Source organism: Pyxicephalus adspersus, chromosome 9 (genome assembly GCF_032062135.1).
Source record: "Pyxicephalus adspersus chromosome 9, UCB_Pads_2.0, whole genome shotgun sequence".
NCBI classification, from domain to species: domain Eukaryota; kingdom Metazoa; phylum Chordata; class Amphibia; order Anura; family Pyxicephalidae; genus Pyxicephalus; species Pyxicephalus adspersus.
The window spans coordinates 39294601-39316305 of NC_092866.1; the positions used below are offsets into that span (position 1 = coordinate 39294601).

Genomic DNA, 21705 nt, shown 5'->3' on the forward strand with positions numbered 1-21705 from the left:
CTCACAGTGCACCTTCAGGCCAGGCACCCCAATAAATGGAAACCTAGGGGGCGCAGGCTGGGCCTGACAAGTGTCAATCGCACACCAGGTACGCACATCACTAACCTCCATAGAATCACTTTCACTTGTGGTCTCGGTCTCAGACTTCGATGAGAGGTCTCCAGGAGCTCCATCACTATCAGTGGACTCCACAAGTGACTCCAGATCGTTCTCGCTGTCTGTGAACTGTTCCAACACATCTTGGGTGGATAGATGCCTTCTGGAGCTTGAAGCCATAGCAGGGGTCAGGCAGGCGGTGCTGTCCAGGTCCAGGCAGAGGTCAAAGTAGGCAGAGATGTCTGGGTCCAGGCAGAGGTCAAAGCAGGCGGCAGGCAGAGATGTCAGAGTCCAGGCAGAGGTCAAAGCAGGCAGCAGGCGGTCAAAATTAGGCAAAGATCAGCAAAGGTAAGAGAAGACACAGTGTTACACACTAGCCATCCAGGGAATAACTGGTAATTTTTAAAACTTTGATTGTGTATTTGTGTTTATTTTATATTATTTTGTATTGGATTGGATACAGGAGTTTGTATCCAATCCAATACAAAATGTGAATTTGAATTTCCCGCTGATGGGCACACGCGCCGACGACGTCATTAGGGAACACCGAGGGAAGAAGAAGCCGACGGAGAAGACAGACACTGGAGACGGTGATCGATGCTGGAGAACGACGCTGGAGAACTCTGATGGAACAACAGCACACCGAATGATCACAGTGGCATCAGGTAAGAGACACCTGTTTCCATTTTTAACCACCTGAGAAAAGTTCAGGGTAAACGCTTTCTGCAAGTGTTTTTACTCCGAACCAAGGTCGGGGTAACCGCCCAGGCGGTTAATGGCAAAATATTTGACTCCGTGACGTGTGCATGCATCCATTTTTATGAAGACAAAATAGACCTTTACGTTGGTCTTCCTTTTTACATTTGGCCTCTTCAATTATAAGTTTCCTTATACTTTCTCCTTCCAGAGAAACACCAAGTTTTTTAGCCATTTCCCCATTTAGGCCTAGAAAGGCTGGCTGTGAAAAAAAGGATAGTGGTACTCTATTCTTTACTACCATTTCATGTGGTTTTTGAATTTTTCTGGTGTGTTTGTTTCTGAACATTTTTTATCCCATTAGATGGAAGTAGATGGAATATTTTCATTGATATGTTTCTTATTCACAACGTCTAACACTTTAGGATGAAACAGCTGGAAGTGTCTTTTCAAATTTGATGCTCTTGTAGGTGCATTTTTGTTAGACCCACTGAAACTGCTAATTTTTGCATCACATTGTTTTTCACCATCATTTTCAAGAATACATTGGCACTTGTAATGTTTCCCATCACTTGATAATGTAAAGTGTTCATAAACAGCAGACTTTATGGTGTTTGTTGACAGACTTTTTGCCATTGTGAATGGGGTGCCGCTTTTTATAAAATATGTTATACTAACTAGCATATTCTTTGATTTAAATACAAACATACACATAGTCCTGCACTATTGAAAACATACATACAACACGACGCTATACACACAAATAGGCTATAGCCCTGCTCTAAACATAGACATAATTTGTCCTACACAGAAAAACATGCACAAACACACACAACACAGAGCCGTACATTTTACTCAGGAATATACACACATTATGCACTATACACAAACATTCCTGCACCATACACACAAACATACACATAGCCCTGCAGTTTTATCCAGAAACATGCACACATCCTTCTATCATAATACACACAAGCAGCCATGCAGTTTTAAAATAAACATGAACACTTAAGAGTTGAATCCAAAAAGCTGTTCCTCCAAGTTCTTCTAAGCTCTTTTAGCAGACAGAGGAAGTTGAGCAGACGCTGCTGCCTTTATCTTTGTTTGCTGATCTTCTGCTGAAGACAGGGTAGTGGGAGGCTCTAGGGCCAGGGGGGACACCTAACTAGCTTCCTAGTATTAGGTGGTGTGCAAAATGATGTTAAAGTTCAGCCCTGGATGGGAGCATATATGGAGAGTGCAGACAGGACACCTGAACACACATCAGGCCATAGCACTCACCTACATCTATATCATTACACTTGTTTACACTCAAATGAACTTGTTAAACACATTATATCTGAAATTAAATGAAAACACTTTTTGTAATGTACATAATCCAGATTACAATAATGTTAGTCAGGTTGTATAACAACTCAGCTGAACTTCACATTAGTAGAAATACAACTATGCACTGGGCTTTATTCTTACATCAGAGAGGTACTTCATTATGACTATTGTTTGTGAAATAGGACATTTGAACTTCCTGTATTTGTTTTATTTATAATTTAAATTTATCAGGAGTCGGAGTTGGCACATTTTTATCGACTCTGACTCCAGGTACCCACAATTGTCTCCAAATCCTCGACTCCAACTCCACAAAACCCTGGTTGTATGTACAGACAGCATAAATTACATGATTGCAAGGGAAACTTTCTGAATGACCTTATCAACGTCCTCTTCATTGGGAAATTACAGGTCGGAGGAGGAATGCTCTCTTAAGCTACGTACAAAAGTCCAATGGTTCTCGGTCGATATCGGAGGAGAATCTGCCGCGTGTACAGCGCCCATATTCCATTGTTCGAATGACCGTCCTCGCGGATCTACAGACGATGGACCAGCCTAATGCAAGGGAAGGGGGAGAGCGTGCAGCAGGGTGCCGCGCCGTCGCTCTCCCCCTCCCCTCTCCATAAAACAGAACGGTGCTGTTCTACTCATTCATGCATTGTGGAGTCCTTTGTAGTTGGAATGGATTGTGAAAGATCCTTTCCAATGACAATAATTACACGTGTGTATGCAGCTTAAGGAAGTGGAACTGCTGCTGCCCTTTTTTCTACAATGGCCCATGAGATAAGCAATTACCAATATTTAAAAAAGGTATTAAAATGTGTGCAGGCAGGATGCTTCCATTTTTTTAGGATAGAATATATATGTGAGGCACAGTTGAAAAGTACGAGATTATGTAAACAAACCTGTATTTTTCTTTTTTTGTAGGCCTCGGTTCTAGTGAGCATGCGCTTTCTCCAAACTTCCATGGATAAGATTACTGGTGTAGAAGATGTTGAGGTGGATTCTGAAGGATTTCTGCTGGAGAAGGGTGTAGTTGAAACAATTAGCAGTAATCTAGAGAAAACAAAAGCCCTCTTTAAGTCAAGTGCTGGGGAAGCTGGGGGTGGGGAGGCCCCCCCTAGCTAAGCAAATCACAGATGGGTAGACGGAGACATGTCCTGGAGATTAATTGTACATAGCCTGTAGAGATAGTCCAAGGCTGCTTATTGTTTACTGCCCACTGTATGGAAGATCCTGAGGTCCTGCTTGTGTCTGCAGCTGTTCAAGAGGAGAGAGAGTAGGGTAAAATTTTGGGGGAGGCAGTCTTTTTCCAGTTGTAGCTGCCAAAGTGTAGATCCCGCAGAGAGAAAATAAAGAAAAGACTGCAATCCAATGTCTTGTGCTATATGGCACACACACACACACACAACACAATACTATAAATATGGAGCTTGTGTGATAGGAGGTGCCTATCCTTCCTATAGCAACCATATTCACCCTTTAGGATTTCAATTTAAACAAACAAAACCATAACTAGAATCTGAATGGTTACTATGGGCAACAAAGTATTTACTTTCCTTCAGTTTACAGATGTGGATAATGTATAGTGACACATAATAAATATACAAAAAAGATATTTCAAGAATGTAAACTACTATAAAACATTTGCATGATAGTAAGCAAGCTTGAAATAAAGAAAAGCTACAAGACTGTGTACTGTAAATTGTTTACTCAGAGCACAAGTTCCACATAAATGCAAAAAGGACACTGAATTACATTTTCATAAAAAGAATGACTCTTTCCAAATAAATGACGAGAGACAAATTAAATATTAAAATATATTGGCCAGTAAATTGTTAGTGGAGAAAGTGGGGATTATTAACAAAAACTGGATCAGAAGGAAGAGGTATCAGCTACCGCGACCATTTACATTACAAGTGTCATCTGAAATCTGCAGTTAAAGGGACGCCACAAATTTCCAGGAAGGTTGGTATGGCTTTTTCTTTAAAAGTTTCTCCAAGAAAATCTATAAAACATATCAAACCATATGTAACAAATGTATTGCTTTTAGGAACACGTCTAGATAAGCATATTGAAGCAACCTTGAAAGTGCAACCTCCAGGGCTGCCATCCTTCTTTCCTGCTTGGTTAAGTGACTGACCTTTTGTACACAGAAAGTGAAGTAAAACCCTGAAATGCGCAGGTTTGTTCTAGGTCAGTGATAATTTATTTAAGCAAGGAGTGATGGCCAGGAAACATGTGAGAAATAGGTAATTGTACAATTTACTTTTTATTTCTTTTTTGTAATTAGTCTTCCACCTGAGGCTAAATCAAGTAGAATGAAGCTTACTTCAATAAAAGGAAGTGATCACATTTCCTAAAATTGTTTGAATAAATAGACCTGCATGCCACCACCCAGTATGACTTGCTGCAACTTGGGAACACATATGCAGTCTGATAAGGGTTTTACTTCAATATTTATGAATTTACTAAATATGTCAGTGCCTCAACTGCTGCTACTGCTCAACTGCTTGTGGCCCAGGGGGCCACAAATACCATTCAACATATGTATTTCTACAGAAGACTGTTCAACACTGTGGACATATTACAGGTGGTGTTGGACACCAGAAACAACTGACGAGTTCACTGTCATTACAGCCCCTTTAAAAATGAATACTCTGACATTTTTGTTACTGGCTGCCGGGGTCAAGGGCTGCACAATAAATACCAGCATACTACAAGTTAGGAACAACAAAGTCTGCACAGTTTATTTATTCAGTCCACTCTAAATTGATATTTTGATTTTAATGGATAGTAATAGTCTTTCCTGCGTATGTGGTTTCCTAGATCTCCTTGATTACATTTTTCTATCAAGTGATGTCTAGGAATTAATTTGGTAGATGCTTGGCCCTCTCATAGGCCACTTTTGCTGGAAATGAAATCACTGAGCAGTTTGCTGTTAGTGCTATAAAGTCTTATGTCCCCCGCTGTACCTTTTGCAAAATAGGAAAAACAGTAAGTAAACTGTGAGACCTCCTGATGTCAGCAGCAATTGAGCGAGGCTTGGAACGTTGATACTCAGTACTGAGAGGGGTTTTACCTAAATGCTAACAGCAATTTTGCATCTGTCTGTGCTAATGAAGGCCACCCTGAGGGTCTGAAGCCACACTTTGCTGGTTCCCTTTAAGCAATAAATTCACACATGGAACAAACACAAATTAAATATTCATATAAAAATAAAAGAATAAAACATCTAAAATTAATAAAGCTAATTGTTCCTGAAAATTTCTAACTAACACAGCGTCAACACTGTGCAATCTTCTTTAACGAGTAAGCTTGTAGTGAATTATGTAGTGTACGACTCAAAATTACTGAAGCTAGACACAGCTAAGCAACTGGAATTTCCATAACAGTACTGGCAGCCCTGATACTGATGCCATCACAGGGTCTCCATAAAATATTGTGATTAGTATCACAAGTGAAGCCTGAACAGTTAGCTCTACCAGATTATCTTCACATGTCTGGGAAGCCCTTCTGTATCCCACAGTGGACAGCAACTTATATGGCAACAGCAACTCTTGTTTGGAGTTGATGGACAAGCATGTGTCACACTGAAACTGAAGTACAATTTGTCAAACATGGACTACATCACACAAATATTTTGGGGTTGGATCCCCTCCCTTGTTTTTCCAGCATATCTTCCTGCTTGAGTTTTGGTTTTTCAGTCCTTGTATGCCACACCCAGACCTGTGTGGGAGAGTCGTTTGTCAGTAAAATGATAAAAGGAGTGAGAAGACAGGTGCTAGGCACACCACCAGGGGTGTTGTCTGATTTACAGCAATATAAAAATCTTACAGAAACATATGGTTTGACTGTTCTAGTCATAGATTTATTGATCCCTGGCATGTTTACAAATTTATAATAACTATACAGCTCTATACCAGTTTTAGGCAAGAACGAGCAAGTAAATAAGGTGAAATAAATGTTAGTATTTTAAAAGAAAATTAGTTTGAATAAAACAAATTGTAGATTTCTCACATTAAAGCACAACAAAACATAACAATTTTTAAAAAATGCAAACAGGCAGATTTTCATTACAGAAGGAAAATTAGGGCTGAGCCAAGATACCAAAGCCAGAAGAGAATCAAGCAAAGATTTCTGGGGTCTCTAAAGGGGAGGAAAGTTTAATTTTACTTTAATTCCCACTAGCTAGGATAATATAAAATACATCCTACCAACTTCTTTCCTGAGGATTTACTAGTAACTAGCAAAACTACACATATCCAACGAAAAATACAGACATTTCCAAAAACCTCCAGAAAATAAAAAATCTACCTTTTTGGCCCTCACATACTAACGGAGACAATGCATTTAGGGCTTGATTTATTAAAGGTCTCCAAGACTGGAGAACATATACTTTCATTGGTGAACCTGGGTGATGCAGCAAACCTGGCCCATAGTCTATCACATATAGAACGTATACATATGCACGGAGAAGATACATACAGGGCTTGATTTATTAAAGGTCTCCAGCAAACCTGGCCCATAGTCTATCACATGCTGTTCAAACCCTGGTAGTGCTTTCAGAAGAACCATCTCATAAAAGCATATAATTACTTTTGCAAGGTAATTTCCAAGGTACTGTTATGTTATGAGGGAAGATTTCCAAAAAAAGGAATTGTTTGAAAAGTTAAATATGAAAAAAATAGGAATTATGAGTACCATTTTATATGGTCACTTGAGTAGGAATAAAGATCCTAAAAATTAGAAATGTACAAAAAACCTGGAGGCCAACCGTTTGGGTACCCTGTTTACCCAAAAAAAAAGGTCAATCAATGGTTGCAGAGCATCAGTGGGCTTGATCCACCACAGGGGGTAATGGGCAAAGATGTCTATATATCACCTACACCAGAGGTCTGCAAACCTTTTCATCCACTAGGCCATTTTTGGGGTGGGCAGTAGCACACTAGGCCGGACTCTCCAAGTCCCTCCCTAATGGCTCCTCCCCCCAACTAGCAACACCACCAGCAGTTCCAAACGGCTCCAGCAGTTTGTTCTGGCCTAATCCTGGCAAGCAACCCACGGTTCCGGAGCCACGCGTTGCTGGCTGGCTTTAGGCCGGATCAGCCAGGAGGCGTTAGGCTGGAACAAACTACTGGCTAGGCCATATCTGGCCTAAAGGACAGAGTCTGCTGACCTCTGACCTACACTTTACAACTTGCTGTTTCTGCAGCTAGCGGGAAGGAGGGTACTGCAACTCGAAATTAATAAAGAAGATTGTGCCAGTTTGACCAGTTTATCAAACTGCTCTGTCTAAACATGCTGGATTTGAACCAGGTCAGTTCACTCTGAATGTTGACTTGCAACAAGGGTTTGCTTATCTCTTCCTGTTGCCAGCTGAAGCTCTGAGAAGGCATTCATATAAAAAATGATGCTACCATTGTAATATTGGAAGCTGTTTCCCTTGTGATTATTCATAAAGGGATTTGGGCAAAAACAATTTATTTATATACTTGTATTTATAGCGCCAACATATTAGGCATCTCTTCACAAAGTCCTATGTAATATAATTAACTGACCCTCAAAGGAGCTCACAATTGAATGTCCCTACTATAGTTATATGTCATTAATACAGTATAAGGCCAATTTTTAAGGGAAGCCAATTAACCTACCCACATGTTTTTGACACAGGGAAGAACATACAATTTTCTTTACATATAGCACCCTGGCCAAGATTCAAACCTGTGACCTAGCGCTGCAAAGGCCACACAAATAGCCAGTGAGCCAACCATGCTGCCCACCTTCATTAACAGTATACAAACTTGCACTAAAATCTGTGAGCCTACTGCCAACTCTCCCATGTATATTTGTGTCTCTAAACTCAATGCTTTATAGTCTAAATGCTTACTTTAATATTTCTTGGATGAGTATGATCAGGTAAATGTAATCAAATCTTACCACTAAGTGTTGTTTAAAAAATATCCTTGTTTTACTAAGAAAAAGTAACAAAGCTAATATCTTATGAAACACCATAAATATTACCTTTCTCTAACATCAGCTTTTTGGGAAATAATTTTTATCTTGTGCTCATATATATTAAACTGGATGTATGCGTGTATGTTCCACCATCACTCAAAAACACATGGAGACATTTCAACCAAACTTGCTATACATTTGACTGAGACTCAAATGAGTGCACCAGTCATCTTTGTACAGCGCTGTGCTATATGTCATAGCTATATTTGTATGTATGTGTGTGTGTGTATGTCATCACTAGGAAACGCATGAAGACATTTCCAAACGTGCTAGACATATTACTCAGACTCATGTGAGTGCACCGCTGAGCTATATGTCAAAGCTATATATATATATATATATCATGAAGACATTTCCAAACGTGCTAGACATATTACTCAGACTCATGTGAGTGCACCGCTGAGCTATATGTCAAAGCTATATATATATATATATATATATGTGTGTGTGTGATCACTAGGAAACACATGGAGACATTTAAAACAAACTTGCTAGACATATGACTCAGACTCATGTGAGTGCACCACTGATCTTTGTGCAGCACTGTGGTATATTTGCATGTATGTATGTATGTATGTATGTATGTGTGTGTGTATTGCTCAGTGACAATGTGCCTTTTGCTTAACACTATAGCTTTATTTGATTCCTATTCCTGTATAATATAAGATTGCAAAAACTAAATACCCGGGCAATGCCAGGTAATCAGCTACCATAAAGTAAAAGGCAGTTATATTTTGCAAGTTATAAAGAAGGTAATATGAAACCATTGTGGAAGATAATAACAATCAGATCTCCCATACATGATATTTTGGTTGTAAGTGGATTCTGGTTATCAGAGTCAGCTGTTAACCTAAAAAAAAGGTTTTAGTTTTTAATGGTTACCCTAGTCTGGCCCACAACAGGTGGAATAGGATGTTATATCAGTGCTAAATAATGTTTATGCTCTCAGGTTTCATATTTCTGAGTAAGGAGTTATCATGACGACAGTGGAGAAATGTTTTGGCATAACGGGGTTCCCCCATTGAAATTCTAGGAATATTTTAGTCACTTACATTTCTGGCATTCTAGGGCTGCACTGTAGTGACTCTTGTTGTTTATGAACTTTTAAGATGAAGAAGCAGATTAAGTGAGATGCATACATATTACAGGTAGGGGCTTAGGAGATGCATGTATGGAGTGAACAATGACTGTTTTTATTATAGTTGATTATTGTAACGAATATCAAAAGCACACTAACCTTAGTGCAATTATCTGCTCGTGGCTCCAGTTCTCTCAAAGTAACAAGTTGTCCAAGTAAGCTGCTTTCGAGAAAACCTCTCTCGGCGTCCGGGTCAAATCGTGCATTTGGATGGGTTAAGAGTAACGACAAGGACACTGCAAATCCCGCCATGTCTATAGGGAACGGCCTGTGTGTCTTCCAGGCAGTGTGAAAGCCAATCACTTTACCATTATCAACAAGTGGTGCTTCATATCTCAGACCTCCGACTAGCCCAACAGGCCAAACTGAAACTTTCTGGGTATAACGCATCTGTAAATAAATAGTTTAGAATTTTAAAAAAACTTATTAAAATGAATACAAAATATTTCACACATTCACAATGGCAGAGAGGCTACCAGAAGTCAATTTTCTGCCTGGATCCAAATGCTACTGAAAGTGGTATGCCAGTACCTCCTAGGCTCTCTCAGGAATATTAACATTGTGGAAAATCTATGCATCCTTTAGAGCAGAATTGCAGGCAAATTTTGGAAGCACCTGTCAAAGGTGGGTGTTTTTGCCTTATGCCCTGTTATATGTCCAGGACAGGAATTAAAAGCAAGATATTTAAAGCCTTTTCATAAAGCAAAAAAAAAAAAATTTTCTTTTTTTTTTTTTTTTTTTTTTTTTCTTTCAATCCTGCTGCTTACCTTACAACCCCCTAGTTAGCATGGACAAAAAAAATTCTATACTTCTCACCTCCTGAAAGATTTTAACACTGTATGTGTTGTCATCATCTGCAAAATACACAACTCCGCGGTCTCCCGGGGACCTGTGTTCACGAAGCCAGCGTAATGCTTCATTTCGCTGCTCCACTCCACGTGGCTTTAGCCAGTTTGGATCAGAGTCTTTCAGTTTCATTGCCAGTGGAGTCTGCACATTCAAGTGTGTGTAAGGCAGGTCACTCTGTGCCAGGAGCTCAGCCACTGCTGCAGTACGCTCCGCAGAGTCCTCTACTAGAATCCAGTGCAGGGAAGGTACTAGAAGTAATGTCTGAGACAGACGGGTAAGCTCAGCTCTCTGATGGGGCCTGGGGACAAAGCAAGGCAGATCAATTAAACTTTTATTCTGTACATAAAATACTGATAAACAGAAAAAAAATAATACAAAAACAAGTGTTCATATGACAGACTTCATTTAAAACTTATTACATATAAATACGAAATCTTAAGGCAAAAAGTGACAATAGCTATAACACTAATGCTGCATTGGCCATGTCTTTTTTCTTGCTATTGACCCTATAACAGGAAGGACTTTTATGAGAAGTTCATCAAGTACTATTTAAAAGCTGCAGATTTAAAAATAGTTTTAAAATTAATGTAACATGTTAAAGTTTATTTGACATTTTAATGCTTAGGTTTACATATACATTTTGAAATGCAACCCCCCATAACTTGGTCCTCGAGGATAAAAGGATAATTTTAAGACAAACAATGCTATGTTCAGGTACTACAAAGCATTTATCTTTTAAAGTAAACTCTGGACAAACAGGTGAATTCATTATGAATTGTCTTTCACCAAAAGATTTGTACTCATTTTTGTTAAGTTGCTAAGCGTGATTCTTGCTCCAGTGCCAAAAAACAGTCTGCTGTGTGACACCACTTCCTCTTCTAAAGTTAAGGAATACATTATATCACCCTCCCATCCATAGATTAAAGAACAAAAGAGGAGCTACACACCTATAAGGTGTAGGTTCTGCTCACTCTGCTCTTACTTCCAACTGGCACATGTGCATCTAGCAGAGCCTAATTGCTATCTAGTTCTGGCCCTCCCTTGCAGTCTGAGCACTTCTGTGACAGGTATGACAGTGACAGATATCCACACATGTTCAAATACTTAGGCTGTAAAAAAACAATCTAAACTTAAGGCCTAAAATATTGAATTTTATTGGATGTGATGGCTGCATTAGTCCTAATATCAGGCATTTTCCCCTGATTTTTACCTGGTAATTCTGCCATTACCATATTCTGTACCATCAATAAAGCAATCACTCTCTGTACTTATATGGAGGGGTAGTGTTGTCACCCCAAAATAGGAAGTGTGTTGAGACTGAATCAACTCTCTTCCCTCTCTTCTAATCCCCATAACAGAGGTATGAGGTGTTCAGAAATTAGATGTAGCTGTTCCTACAATGTTAGACTATTTTAAATAGAAAGAAATAATTTTAAATTAGAAACACAGGCAGTAATGTAAAAGGTTTTATTATCATTATATGAAAAATATAGGGTGTTTTCTGTAGGTTCTGATTCTTTTTAATAGTATTTAAATAATGGCCATAGGGAATGTTAAGGTTTTGATAAGATTACTACTTACCTTGCAAAAGTTGGGGTTACTACATAAATAATAGGCAAGTTCTCTTTACCACGATGGCTCAGTTGTTCCTTCCTTAAGGCATAATTTGTGGAGTGTGTGCAGTCACATTGCTGGCCTGCAGACAATGAAAGATATTATATAAGGTCATTGTAGAAGGCCAGTTTTTAAAACACTAAAACCATTTCACTAGATGTAATATACGAACAAGACATTTACATAATTATATGCAATATACAAACACAATTGAGACTTGCCTGAGAGGGTTACAAGAAAAAAGCCACTCCTAAAAAAGGTCACATTTAGTATTAAATGCTTTGAAGATTCAAAAGCCAAGTTTAAATAGTGTTATAGTCAGATACAACCTAAATCAAACTATTTGGCTCTGACACAACAGTACATCTGGTGGAACTCATTCAAAGAACATCTACACCACCAAAGGCTGGAGAGAAAACACTTTCATCAATGAAGCTGGGTGATCCAGCTAACCTTCTTGCTTGTAAATTATTTGAATCCTGGACTAGATCCATTCCTGGTTTGCTGGATCACCCAGCTTCACTGGTGAAAGTGTATCCTCTCTATCCTTGGAAAGCTTTTATAAATCAGACCAACTCAATTTACTGGACTTGTTCAGAGATTTATTGTTAAAGGATGAGAACATTGTCCCTGTGTCTTATCTGTTTTATCACTCATCCTGTTTTGTCACTCTACCATGTGCTCCCAGTAGAGACAGCTGCCATGTCAGTGTGTAGGCATGTTCTGCAGATCCTACAACAACAATGTATTGCATTGAATTGTCCTGTGGTTTAGGGCATATTCAATCTCTGTGCATTTCCCACGTGGTTATGAACAAGCTGCTTATACACTGCAACAGAACAAAAAAAAATGCACACAATCCCATTTGGACTACAAGCACCTTCCCTTTACGCATCTTTTGTTTCAAAGCGATTACCGTATTTTTCGCCGTATAAGACGCTCCGGAATATAAGACGCACCCAATTTTAAAGGAGGAAAACCTAGAAAAAAAGTTTCTGAAAGATTATTGATCGTTCGTCGTTCGTTTTCCAACGATAATAATTGGAAGTGTGTACGTAGCTTTAGTAACATTGTTTGAGATAACAGTTATTTGTTATAAGGATACTAGATTTCTATCAGGATGAGCAGAGCTGCTACTACTTCTAAGGACTGCTAAACTGAAATAATATGCACTCTCTGTACTATCACTTCATGAACAAAATGTCTAAGATACCTAAGGAGTGTTAATACACTTACTACTGTATAAAGAGGTATTACAGTGTGGATTACATTTATAAACATGCAGGGTTCTACTGTTTTCAGGTGGCTTTTATTGTCTATCATGCCAATCAAATGTATTTTTGTGCATATATGATGTAATATATGGTAGAATCCTCAGGTGAGGAACTTAATCTGTAAAACAGGAAATAAGCATAACATTACTATGTCCAAGGACAGAGTTATTTACTTGTACATAAAACTTCAACTCACCCAGTTGTAGCAGAGCATACATAAGACCAGCACTCGATACCACAAAATACACAAGAAAAATATTCCTCAACTTCAGCCTCATGTTGAAGAAAGAACAGCTGCGGAACCTAACACTGAGAATAAAATTACAATACAGATATTAAAACCCAAATTGTAATAAAATGAGCTATACAGGAGTAATAACAGTGAATGTATTCACATTATGTGTGTGTTACATGTATTTTAAACTTTCTTGCACCTCACTTCCCTTAAAACAACCAAAACAGCATTTCCTCTATCCACATCCTTATCAGGACTCCAGCTTAAGGTGCGTACACACTTCCAATTTTTATCGTTCCAATCGAACGACGAACGATCGATTGGGCAAAAAATCGTTCGTAAAAAAGTCACCAACGAGAGGGACTTAACTTCATTACAGCTTTACATATTACATCTATAATAGAAACTAATTGCCCCATATCAGATTTCGACCTTACACAGACAAAAAATCTACACTAAAAATCAATAAAAAATGTTATCTACAATTGGCATCAAACGCTTTCTGAACTCATATTGCACAAACCTATTTTACAGTCTATTAGTTACATGCAAAGTAAATGCAATGCAGATGAAAAGGGAGCACAGCACCGTACATTGCTGAGCAGTCATTTCTATAACATATACATTTACACAGCAAACCAGTTTTTATCACCTCACATTGGAATTATTCGTACGTCCCCATTCATCTGCAGCAGAACCGGAAGCAATAGGGGTCTTTCAGGTGACCTCGCGCCTGTTAGTGACGTCACGAGCATCGAGCGTTGGGTTTGCCACGTGGTGCATACATCTGCATAGTAAAGAAACAACAGAGCATTGAGGTGGAGTTTAGGGTAATTCAATTGTGTTCTTTACCAAACAGGAATTTCGATTCTGGAGGGCAGGCACATAAATGCTGCGGTAGCATATTCATTGACTATATTGTATAGAGGATGGCGAACATGGGAATTAGTAAAGTAAAGCCAAACCTAATAACTACAATCACATAAAATCTTTAAATTATTATTGAAATTTTAAAAAGTATACCTGGTAAAAATGATCTCATAATCATTGCTTGGGAACTTTATGTGATATGCTGACAACACTGCCCCGTGTTAATAATATCTATTTATAAGGTGTATGGTTGTGTCAAACCATTGTGTAGGCATCTTCTGCACACCCTGCAACTTCATGGCATCGCACACGACCGTCCTGAATATATATTCAAATTCACTGATCTGCTGCCATGCATTGACTCATGTGGTTTATGAATGGACTGCCTATAAACCACCACAGATCAGAAAATGCACAAATCCCTTCTTCTGGCAACTCACTACAACACATTTCACACTGTTTGTCTTTAATGTACTGTTAATTGGATGCTATTACCAGTAAATTTCACCTGGTGCAGAACAAATGAGTTGTGGCAACATGCATTGCAGCAATGCAAAAAATTGTCAAACACTACCCACCGCACTTTGTGTGCATTGCATACTCCTGAACAACAGTATCTAGGGGAGGGTACCTAACCTCTTTCCTTTGGTACATGTTAGAGTGCCAACCCCAAGATTTTGAATTATAATTAGTAAAAATGACAGAGAACATGTATTATATTATCATACAATGTTATACATAAACCACAATCATGGGTATAGAGACAGGTGTCATAACAAAGCATCACATAATATTATGGATAGGCGTCTCCCAGTTCAATTTCACTGGGAGATTCTACCAAATCACTATACAGAGGCAGCTAAAATTTATTTTTCAAAAGGAGAGTAAATGATTGCGCACAATTTCTCGATCCCGGAGCGTTTTGCGGTTAGGCTTCCTCAGGGAACATGATGAGAATATTATATCGCTGTACAGTGAAATATTATACACATATAGTATAATTGAATGCAATTGTAATAATAAACAATAACACAAATTTATATTGTCAATATGTTATATCATAATTACATGTAAAAAATTTTAGGGAATCAGAAGTAATAGTATTGAAGCAAGGTGTGATACATTTAATTCACACTCTAGTATTTGTTTCAGAATTGTTAAAAATCCAGGCTAGGTTCCTGGTTGTTCTACTGTGTTATACGAGGGGGTGCTGAGAAGTTCCTGGCTTTGCCCCCTTCCAGATGAAATAGAAAAATGAGTGTGGGGGCATATGACAACCTAATATCTTAGTATGTAATTGTGCAAATATCAGGTCTTTGCGATTCTTAAACAGTTTTTTCTTTTAGTGAGAAGCTGTGATGGCAGAGGCACAAGCAAGTTTTATGTCATTGGAGTTACGGGTCGTCATGAAGTTTTTGTTTCTCCAGGGAAAGTCAGCAAAGGACATTCACACTGACATGTCACAAACACTGGGGGAGAAGCGTCCTTCCTACAGCACTGTCAAAACCTGGATATCTCTTTTCAAGACAAGGGCATTATACACCGTTGAAGATGAGCTCCGCAGTGGGCGCCCCCCAACCTCAAATGACCTGTGATGATGTCCATGAGCTAAATATTGAGGACAACGAATATCCGCAAAAAAGATAGCCCAGATACTTGACATCTCATTGGAGTGTGTTGTGTTTGTTATTACTATCCTAGAGACTCAAGCTTTCAGCGAAGTGGGTGCCGAAATGTTTGAACAGGGATCAGAAGAAGGAACGAGTTGAAGCATCTAAAGCCGTTTTGGCCCATTTTGAAGCTGCACAGGACTTTTTGGCTAGGTTACTGACTGAGGATAAAACCTGGCTCCACATCTATGATCCTGAAACCAAAGAACTGTCAAAGGAATGGCGCCACAGCGGGTCCCCGTGGCCGAAGAAATTCCAAACCCAGAAATTGTCCAAAAAAATCATGGTGTCCGTTTTCTGGGACAAGGACGGTATTCTGTTGGTGGACTACCTACCTCAAGGCTATAATATCACCGGACAGTATTATGCTAACCTCCTGGACCAGCTGAAGGAGGCAATTAAGACGAAACGCTGTGGAAAGTTGACCAAAGGGATCCTTTTATTGCAGGACAATACACTTGCGCACACGTCTGTTGTGGCTGCCAAATTGAACACCCTGGGTTTCCAATTGGTCCACCATCCCCCCTACTCACCTCACCTGGTCCCTTCGGACTATTATCTGTTCCCAAATTTGAAGAAACACCTAAAGGGGCAAGGTTTTGAGGACATTTCTGACGTCAGAGATGCTGCAGAGAGCCTGTTTGTGGCCCAGACAAAGGACTTTTATTTGAACATTCTGGAAAAGATGCAGCTACGCTGTACCAAGTGCATCAATCTCAGGGGGAATTTGTTGAATAAATGTGTTATTTCATAATTCTGGTTCTCTTCTTTCTGGGCAAAGCCGGGAACTTCTCAGCACCCCCTCGTATATAGAGAACAAGATCAAAATCAATAGGTGTATATTAAAGTATGCATAGTGTTAAAAATCTGTGTCTGTCTATATGTAAAGATCACTTAATATTCGTCAATTTCAGAAATTTATTACCGGTAGTATCACTTCCATGGCACTGGTGTCCTGATGGGAAAAGGATCTAGGAAATAAATGATTGTGTTTAGAATTAATAAATGGGTTAGGGTTATAACTTTGCTAATATAATGAATAATGGATAGTAAATGATGGGTATCCTATCTCATGGCAAGGTAGTATGGTAGTATTTACATAGGTTTTTAAATATATAGATATAGGAAACTAGTAAACAAAATGTCCACTCATAGGAAGAGAGGGGGGGGGGTTCATTTTTATAGGCATTATATAAATTTCTTATATTTAGATAAATAGATATATTTGCGAGTAGGGATTATCTGAAAGAATATAATATTTTATTATAATATAGTTCACTGCCCTTCAGTAGGGTATGGATTATGGATATGCTCACAAATATAAAGTGCTTACTGCAATTGATGGTAAACAAATCAGCATTATTAGTAGCCATTTGTAATGAAAATTATTAGGAATATAACCAAATTGTTACAGGTGAAGTACTCATTCAGCTTAATATAGCCGATACAGAGCCTGAAAATATCTGTTCTTACCTCTTGGTTATAAGTGATAGTATTCTGCTGCCAGATATCTAGTCAGGAGTCCTGAGTCTGAATGCTTTGGCTCCCCGCCTAAAATAGGTGAGGACTTGGAGTCCCAGTCAATCAAGTGCATTTGCATGTGAAACCCCGTAGGCGTATTAGCCCTAGAGGTGTGTCAAGAGGTGTCAGTGTTTCCTTTTGCCACTCCCTTATTCTCGTCTGTCCGTAGGTCAAAATTGTATATTGGTTTGGTAAGTATTTTTTGAATGCAATATTTGTTGGGCCATTTTTGAACTATTTTGGCTTTACATGGAATTGTGGGTTTACATGTGTTTTTTTTTAATTTTTTGTCATTTACTGTGTGTGTTTTTTTTTTTTTTGTTTTTTTATATTTAATGGGACTTTAGAAAATGTTTCTTTTGAATAAAGTTGTTTGTAAAATGTTGTTTGTTTTTTGGGGGTTTGTTGTTATGTGATCTCTTTTCCAATCTCCCAGGACATACTGTTTAACCACCTGAGCGTTACACTGAGGTCTAGATTTCTGTACCAAAAGTGATCCACTGTTTTTCATGAAAATTTTTTTTAAATGGTAGACCTGTAACTTACAGAAATATGTCCGAACAGGGGTTCTAGTAGATATTATGAACATAAAAAATGTTTGAAACACACAATCATGTAAAAAAAAAATACTTTTAATAAAATTAAAGGAAATTAGGCGAAGATCAGCAAAGGTAAGATAAGACACAGTGTTAAGCTGCGTACACACTTGCAATTTTTGTCGTTGGAAAGGATCTTTCACGATCCTTTCCAACGACAAGGGGCTGCAAGATGCATGAACGATGCTGTACATACAGCACCGTTCATGCTCTATAGAGAGGGGAGGGGGAGAGCGACGGAGCGGCACCCTGCTGCGCGCTCTCCCCTTCCCTTTCATTACGATCGGCTGTCGTCCATCGTCCGTGGATCCTGCAGGTCGGTCGTCCGGACGATGGACGACACCGACTGTACACACGGAAGATTTTCGCCCGATAATTGGCCGATGCCGATTATCGGGCGATAAAAATCTGCCGTGTGTACGTAGCTTTACACACTAGCCATCCAGGGAATAAGTGGCAATTTTTAAAACTTTGATTCTGTATTTATTGGGGGTTTGTTTTGAATTATTTTGTATTTGATTGGATACGGGAGTTTGTATCCAATCCAATACAAAATAAGAATTTGAATTTCCAAGTTATTTACTTTTATTTTATTTTTTTTTATTTTTTGTATTGGATTGGATACGCAAGTTTGTATCCAATCAAATACAAAATATAAATTTGAATTTCCAAGTTATTTACTTTTATTTTATTTTTTTATTTTTTGTATTGGATTGGATACAGGAGTTTGTATTCAATCCAATACAAAATGACAGTTTGAATTCACCAATTATATACTTTGTAATTATTTGAATCATTTTGTATTGGATTCAATACAGGAGTTTGTATTGAATCCAATACAAAATGAATGAATGAGTTTCTATTTGAATTTCCCGCACACGCGCGTCATCACGCACGCACAAGAAGCCGGACGGCTTCTTGTTTCAGAGATCATCCGGCGCTGGAACGAGAACGACACTGGATGATCAGCGGGAGCAGGTAAGAAACCGGCCGGCTTCTTACCTGGTCCCGCTGGTATACGAGAAGGCACCCGACGCTGGAAACGGAGACCGACGGACGACGATTGACGGGGGACGACGCTGGAACACGAACCTGACGCTGGATAAGCACAGGGGGACCGAGATTTTCCCTACATTAAAATCCCCACTTACCTGAGTAAGTGGGGATTTTAATGTATGGAAAATCTCGGGCTTAACGAAAAGAGCAACTTTTTTGAGCCCGTACGAAGGTCGGGCTTAACAGCAAGGAGGTTAAAAAGTCAATTGTGATTGTTTTTAAGCTGTTCCTTTCTCTGAATTGTTTGAAAGGCTAAAAACAGCACAATTGTCTTGTTAAAACTCAGTTGCTTAATGCGCATAGTTGTGCGCCAAACTTCAGGAGTGTGTAGCTTATAGTTGTGAGCCAAGGCAGACCCGCTATGTGCGCGTGAACTGTGTTTTATCAGTTGAAAAATGCACCGCACTTTTGCACAGGTAAGTTTTTATTTTTTTGTGTATATTGCTTGTTTTGTTTCATGTGCACTCATGCATGTATGTATGTATGTATGTATGTATGTATGTATAGACATGAGTGCACAAGTTCTTAAATTTTTTGGCCTTGAACACACACCCCAATCCAAGAGGAGGCGATTTAGATAAAAGGCTCCGAAAAGTAGAAACCAAATGGATAGTCAACCTAAAAGCAACGTATTCACCAGGTCTGAACGAAGCAGTTAGCTTCAAATCTTTCCTGTAACAATTATAACACAGTGTCTCTGTACCCTAACATATTCCTTTATTCATCTATCGAAATTTCTTTTTATAATGATCTTTGTACATTATGAATATATTACTATGAATTACTTTATATCCCTTTTTGGGACTGTATTCATATTTATATACATATATATGACAATTGGATTACAACTGAAAGAAAATACTTACCCGATCCCCGCAGCTCCTCCAGCAGCAATACAAAATTCCGGGGGTGGTCACCGCCTAGAATTTGCTATTGCTGCTGGCATCTGCAGTGAGATGTGAAGCACAATGCAGAAATCCTGCATTGTGCTTTGCATGTCTCTGGAGATAACGATAGCAGCAGCAGCGATAGCAGCAGCAGCTCCGGTGTCTCTGTGAACAGGCAGGGAAATCCCCCCCTCACATCACCCCGGAGGATGAGTCATCTTCCGGGTGATGCAAGATCTTAAATGCTTTTCAAACCTGCAGAAACATCCTGAAGTGATGGAAAAGCAAGAAAATGTTTGGCACAAAGTGGATTTGGCCCTTGAAGTTTGATATACTAGTACTATTTGTTTTGTGTAAACACCTAAATAATGCATACACTACAGTATTTAATGGGCATTAAGTTAAGCAACAATACAACATCTGTTCATTTCCAAGTGTGCCTGACCCTGCTTGTGAGCTTGGTAATCAATATGGTTTGATGTTGTGCTTGGCAACCTGGACCTCCTTCCATCACCATCAGGTGTGTTAGAGTATGCAACTCTGCTGTACAACTAATTGACAACCAGTTTGGACAACAAGTGGAAATGTGTTTGTATACAATAAGGCTAAGATCAGGCAGCACAGCACAAGGAACCTATAACACTACCACAAATGAACAGAGGAGTTGTGTGGTGGCGAATCAACATGAGTGCAAATGTCAGACTATTAAAAAAAAAAACAAACAAAAAAATAAAACCATGACAATTTACTCAGAAAAGGACTATGTACATAATACATTCAAATACCAATATGTGACAAAGGGACATTTATTGTGGGACTGCCCTGTTATATCTAGATTCTGGTCTAAAGTTTTTGACGTCTCCTGTTTAGTAACTGGAGACAATAGACAAATCTTTCCGCAGCTGGCCTTATTTCATGGTAATGTGGGAGTGAATCCCCCCGCTGCTATCTCTACACAACCATCGGTAACCAAATTTTAACACCTTTGTTATCTAGCAGCCAAAAAATGTATCCTCAAGATGTGGCTTGAGTCTAACCCTCCAGGTCTTTCTCAGATGCTACAACATCTTCAAGCTATAATGACGGTAGATAAAATTGAAGCTACTCAACATCGAGAGAAACACTCCCAAAGATTCTTTGGTACATTGATGCCTTATTTACGGCACACTCCCAGAACCCTCAAAAACCCAGAGCTCAAAAATCAGAGCTTGATGTGCGTTGTAATGAGTGAAATAAGTATTTGTTCCCTTTCCAAATGATGACTTAGTAGTTAGTGGCAATCCCTTTGTTGGCAATCACAGAGGTCAGACGTTTCTTGTAGTTGGCCACCAGGTTTGCCCACATCTCAGGAAGGATTTTGTCCCACTCCTCTTTGCAGATCCTCTCCAAGTCAGTAAGGTTTCCACAGATTTTCTATGGGATTAAAAAAATCCTGGAGACCACTAGGCTAGGCCACTCCAGGACCTTCATGTGCTTCTTCTTGAGCCACTCCTTTGTTGCCTTGGCCGTGTGTTTTGCCTTGGCCATTATCATGCTGGAATACCCATTTACAATGCCCTGGCTGAGGGAAGGACATGCTCACTCAAGATTTGATGGTACATGGCCCCGTCCATTGTCCCTTCAATGCGGTGAAGGTGTCCTGTCCCCTTAGCAGAAAAACATCCTCAAAGCATAATGTGTCCACCTCCATGTTTGACGGTGGGGATGGTGTTCTTGGGGTCATAGGCAGCATTTCTCCCCCACCTCCAAAAACAGAGGGTTGATGCCAAAGACCTCAATTTTGGTCTCATCTGACCACAACACTTTCACCCAGTTCTCCCCTGGATAATTCAGATGTTCATTGGCAAACTGCAGAC

General features: G+C 39.2%; 2 protein-coding genes and 1 long non-coding RNA gene across 5 annotated transcripts in view; 2 read left to right on the forward strand and 1 right to left on the reverse strand.

The window, feature by feature from the left end:
- Nucleotides 1-3810, forward strand: part of ROM1 (retinal outer segment membrane protein 1) — a 24645-nt gene extending 20835 nt beyond the window's left edge. Inside the window, exon 3 of the mRNA XM_072421628.1 lies at nt 3049-3810. Within this exon, the coding sequence (XP_072277729.1) occupies nt 3049-3249 (201 nt within the window). The 3' untranslated portion in view covers nt 3250-3810. The remainder of the gene's footprint in view (nt 1-3048) is intronic.
- Nucleotides 3811-3817: 7 nt separating this feature from the next.
- On the reverse strand, nt 3818-18750 carry B3GAT3 (beta-1,3-glucuronyltransferase 3). Of its 3 annotated transcripts, XM_072421625.1 has the most exons (7): nt 16715-18750; nt 13907-14036; nt 13211-13323; nt 11708-11822; nt 10094-10424; nt 9377-9667; nt 3818-5850 (listed from the first exon to the last, which is right to left on the reverse strand). In XM_072421625.1, the coding sequence occupies exons 2-7, from the start codon at nt 14002-14004 to the stop codon at nt 5752-5754; spliced, it is 1047 nt and encodes a 348-aa protein (XP_072277726.1). In that variant the 5' UTR covers nt 14005-14036; nt 16715-18750; the 3' UTR covers nt 3818-5751. The 3 variants fall into 3 exon arrangements, with proteins under 3 accessions (XP_072277726.1, XP_072277727.1, XP_072277728.1); XM_072421626.1 differs by lacking the exon at nt 16715-18750 and having other exon boundaries at nt 13907-14201; XM_072421627.1 differs by lacking the exon at nt 16715-18750 and having other exon boundaries at nt 13902-14200.
- LOC140337811 (uncharacterized) lies at nt 13613-16655 on the forward strand. Its single transcript, XR_011922127.1, has 2 exons — nt 13613-14079; nt 15466-16655. It is a non-coding gene; the product is annotated as an uncharacterized lncRNA (long non-coding RNA).
- Nucleotides 18751-21705: the final 2955 nt, after the last annotated feature.

Excerpts from the sequence above, each read along its gene's own strand:
- B3GAT3 (XM_072421625.1), bottom strand. The coding sequence starts at position 14,004 with ATGCTCGTGACGTCACTAACAGGCGCGAGGTCACCTGAAAGACCCCTA. Across the intron at positions 13,324-13,906 it reads GACGTACGAATAATTCCAAT|TGTTAGGTTCCGCAGCTGTT; the intron begins GTGAGGTGATAA and ends TTTTATTCTCAG. Across the intron at positions 5,851-9,376 it reads GAGCAGATAATTGCACTAAG|GTCTGGGTGTGGCATACAAG; the intron begins GTTAGTGTGCTT and ends TCTCCCACACAG.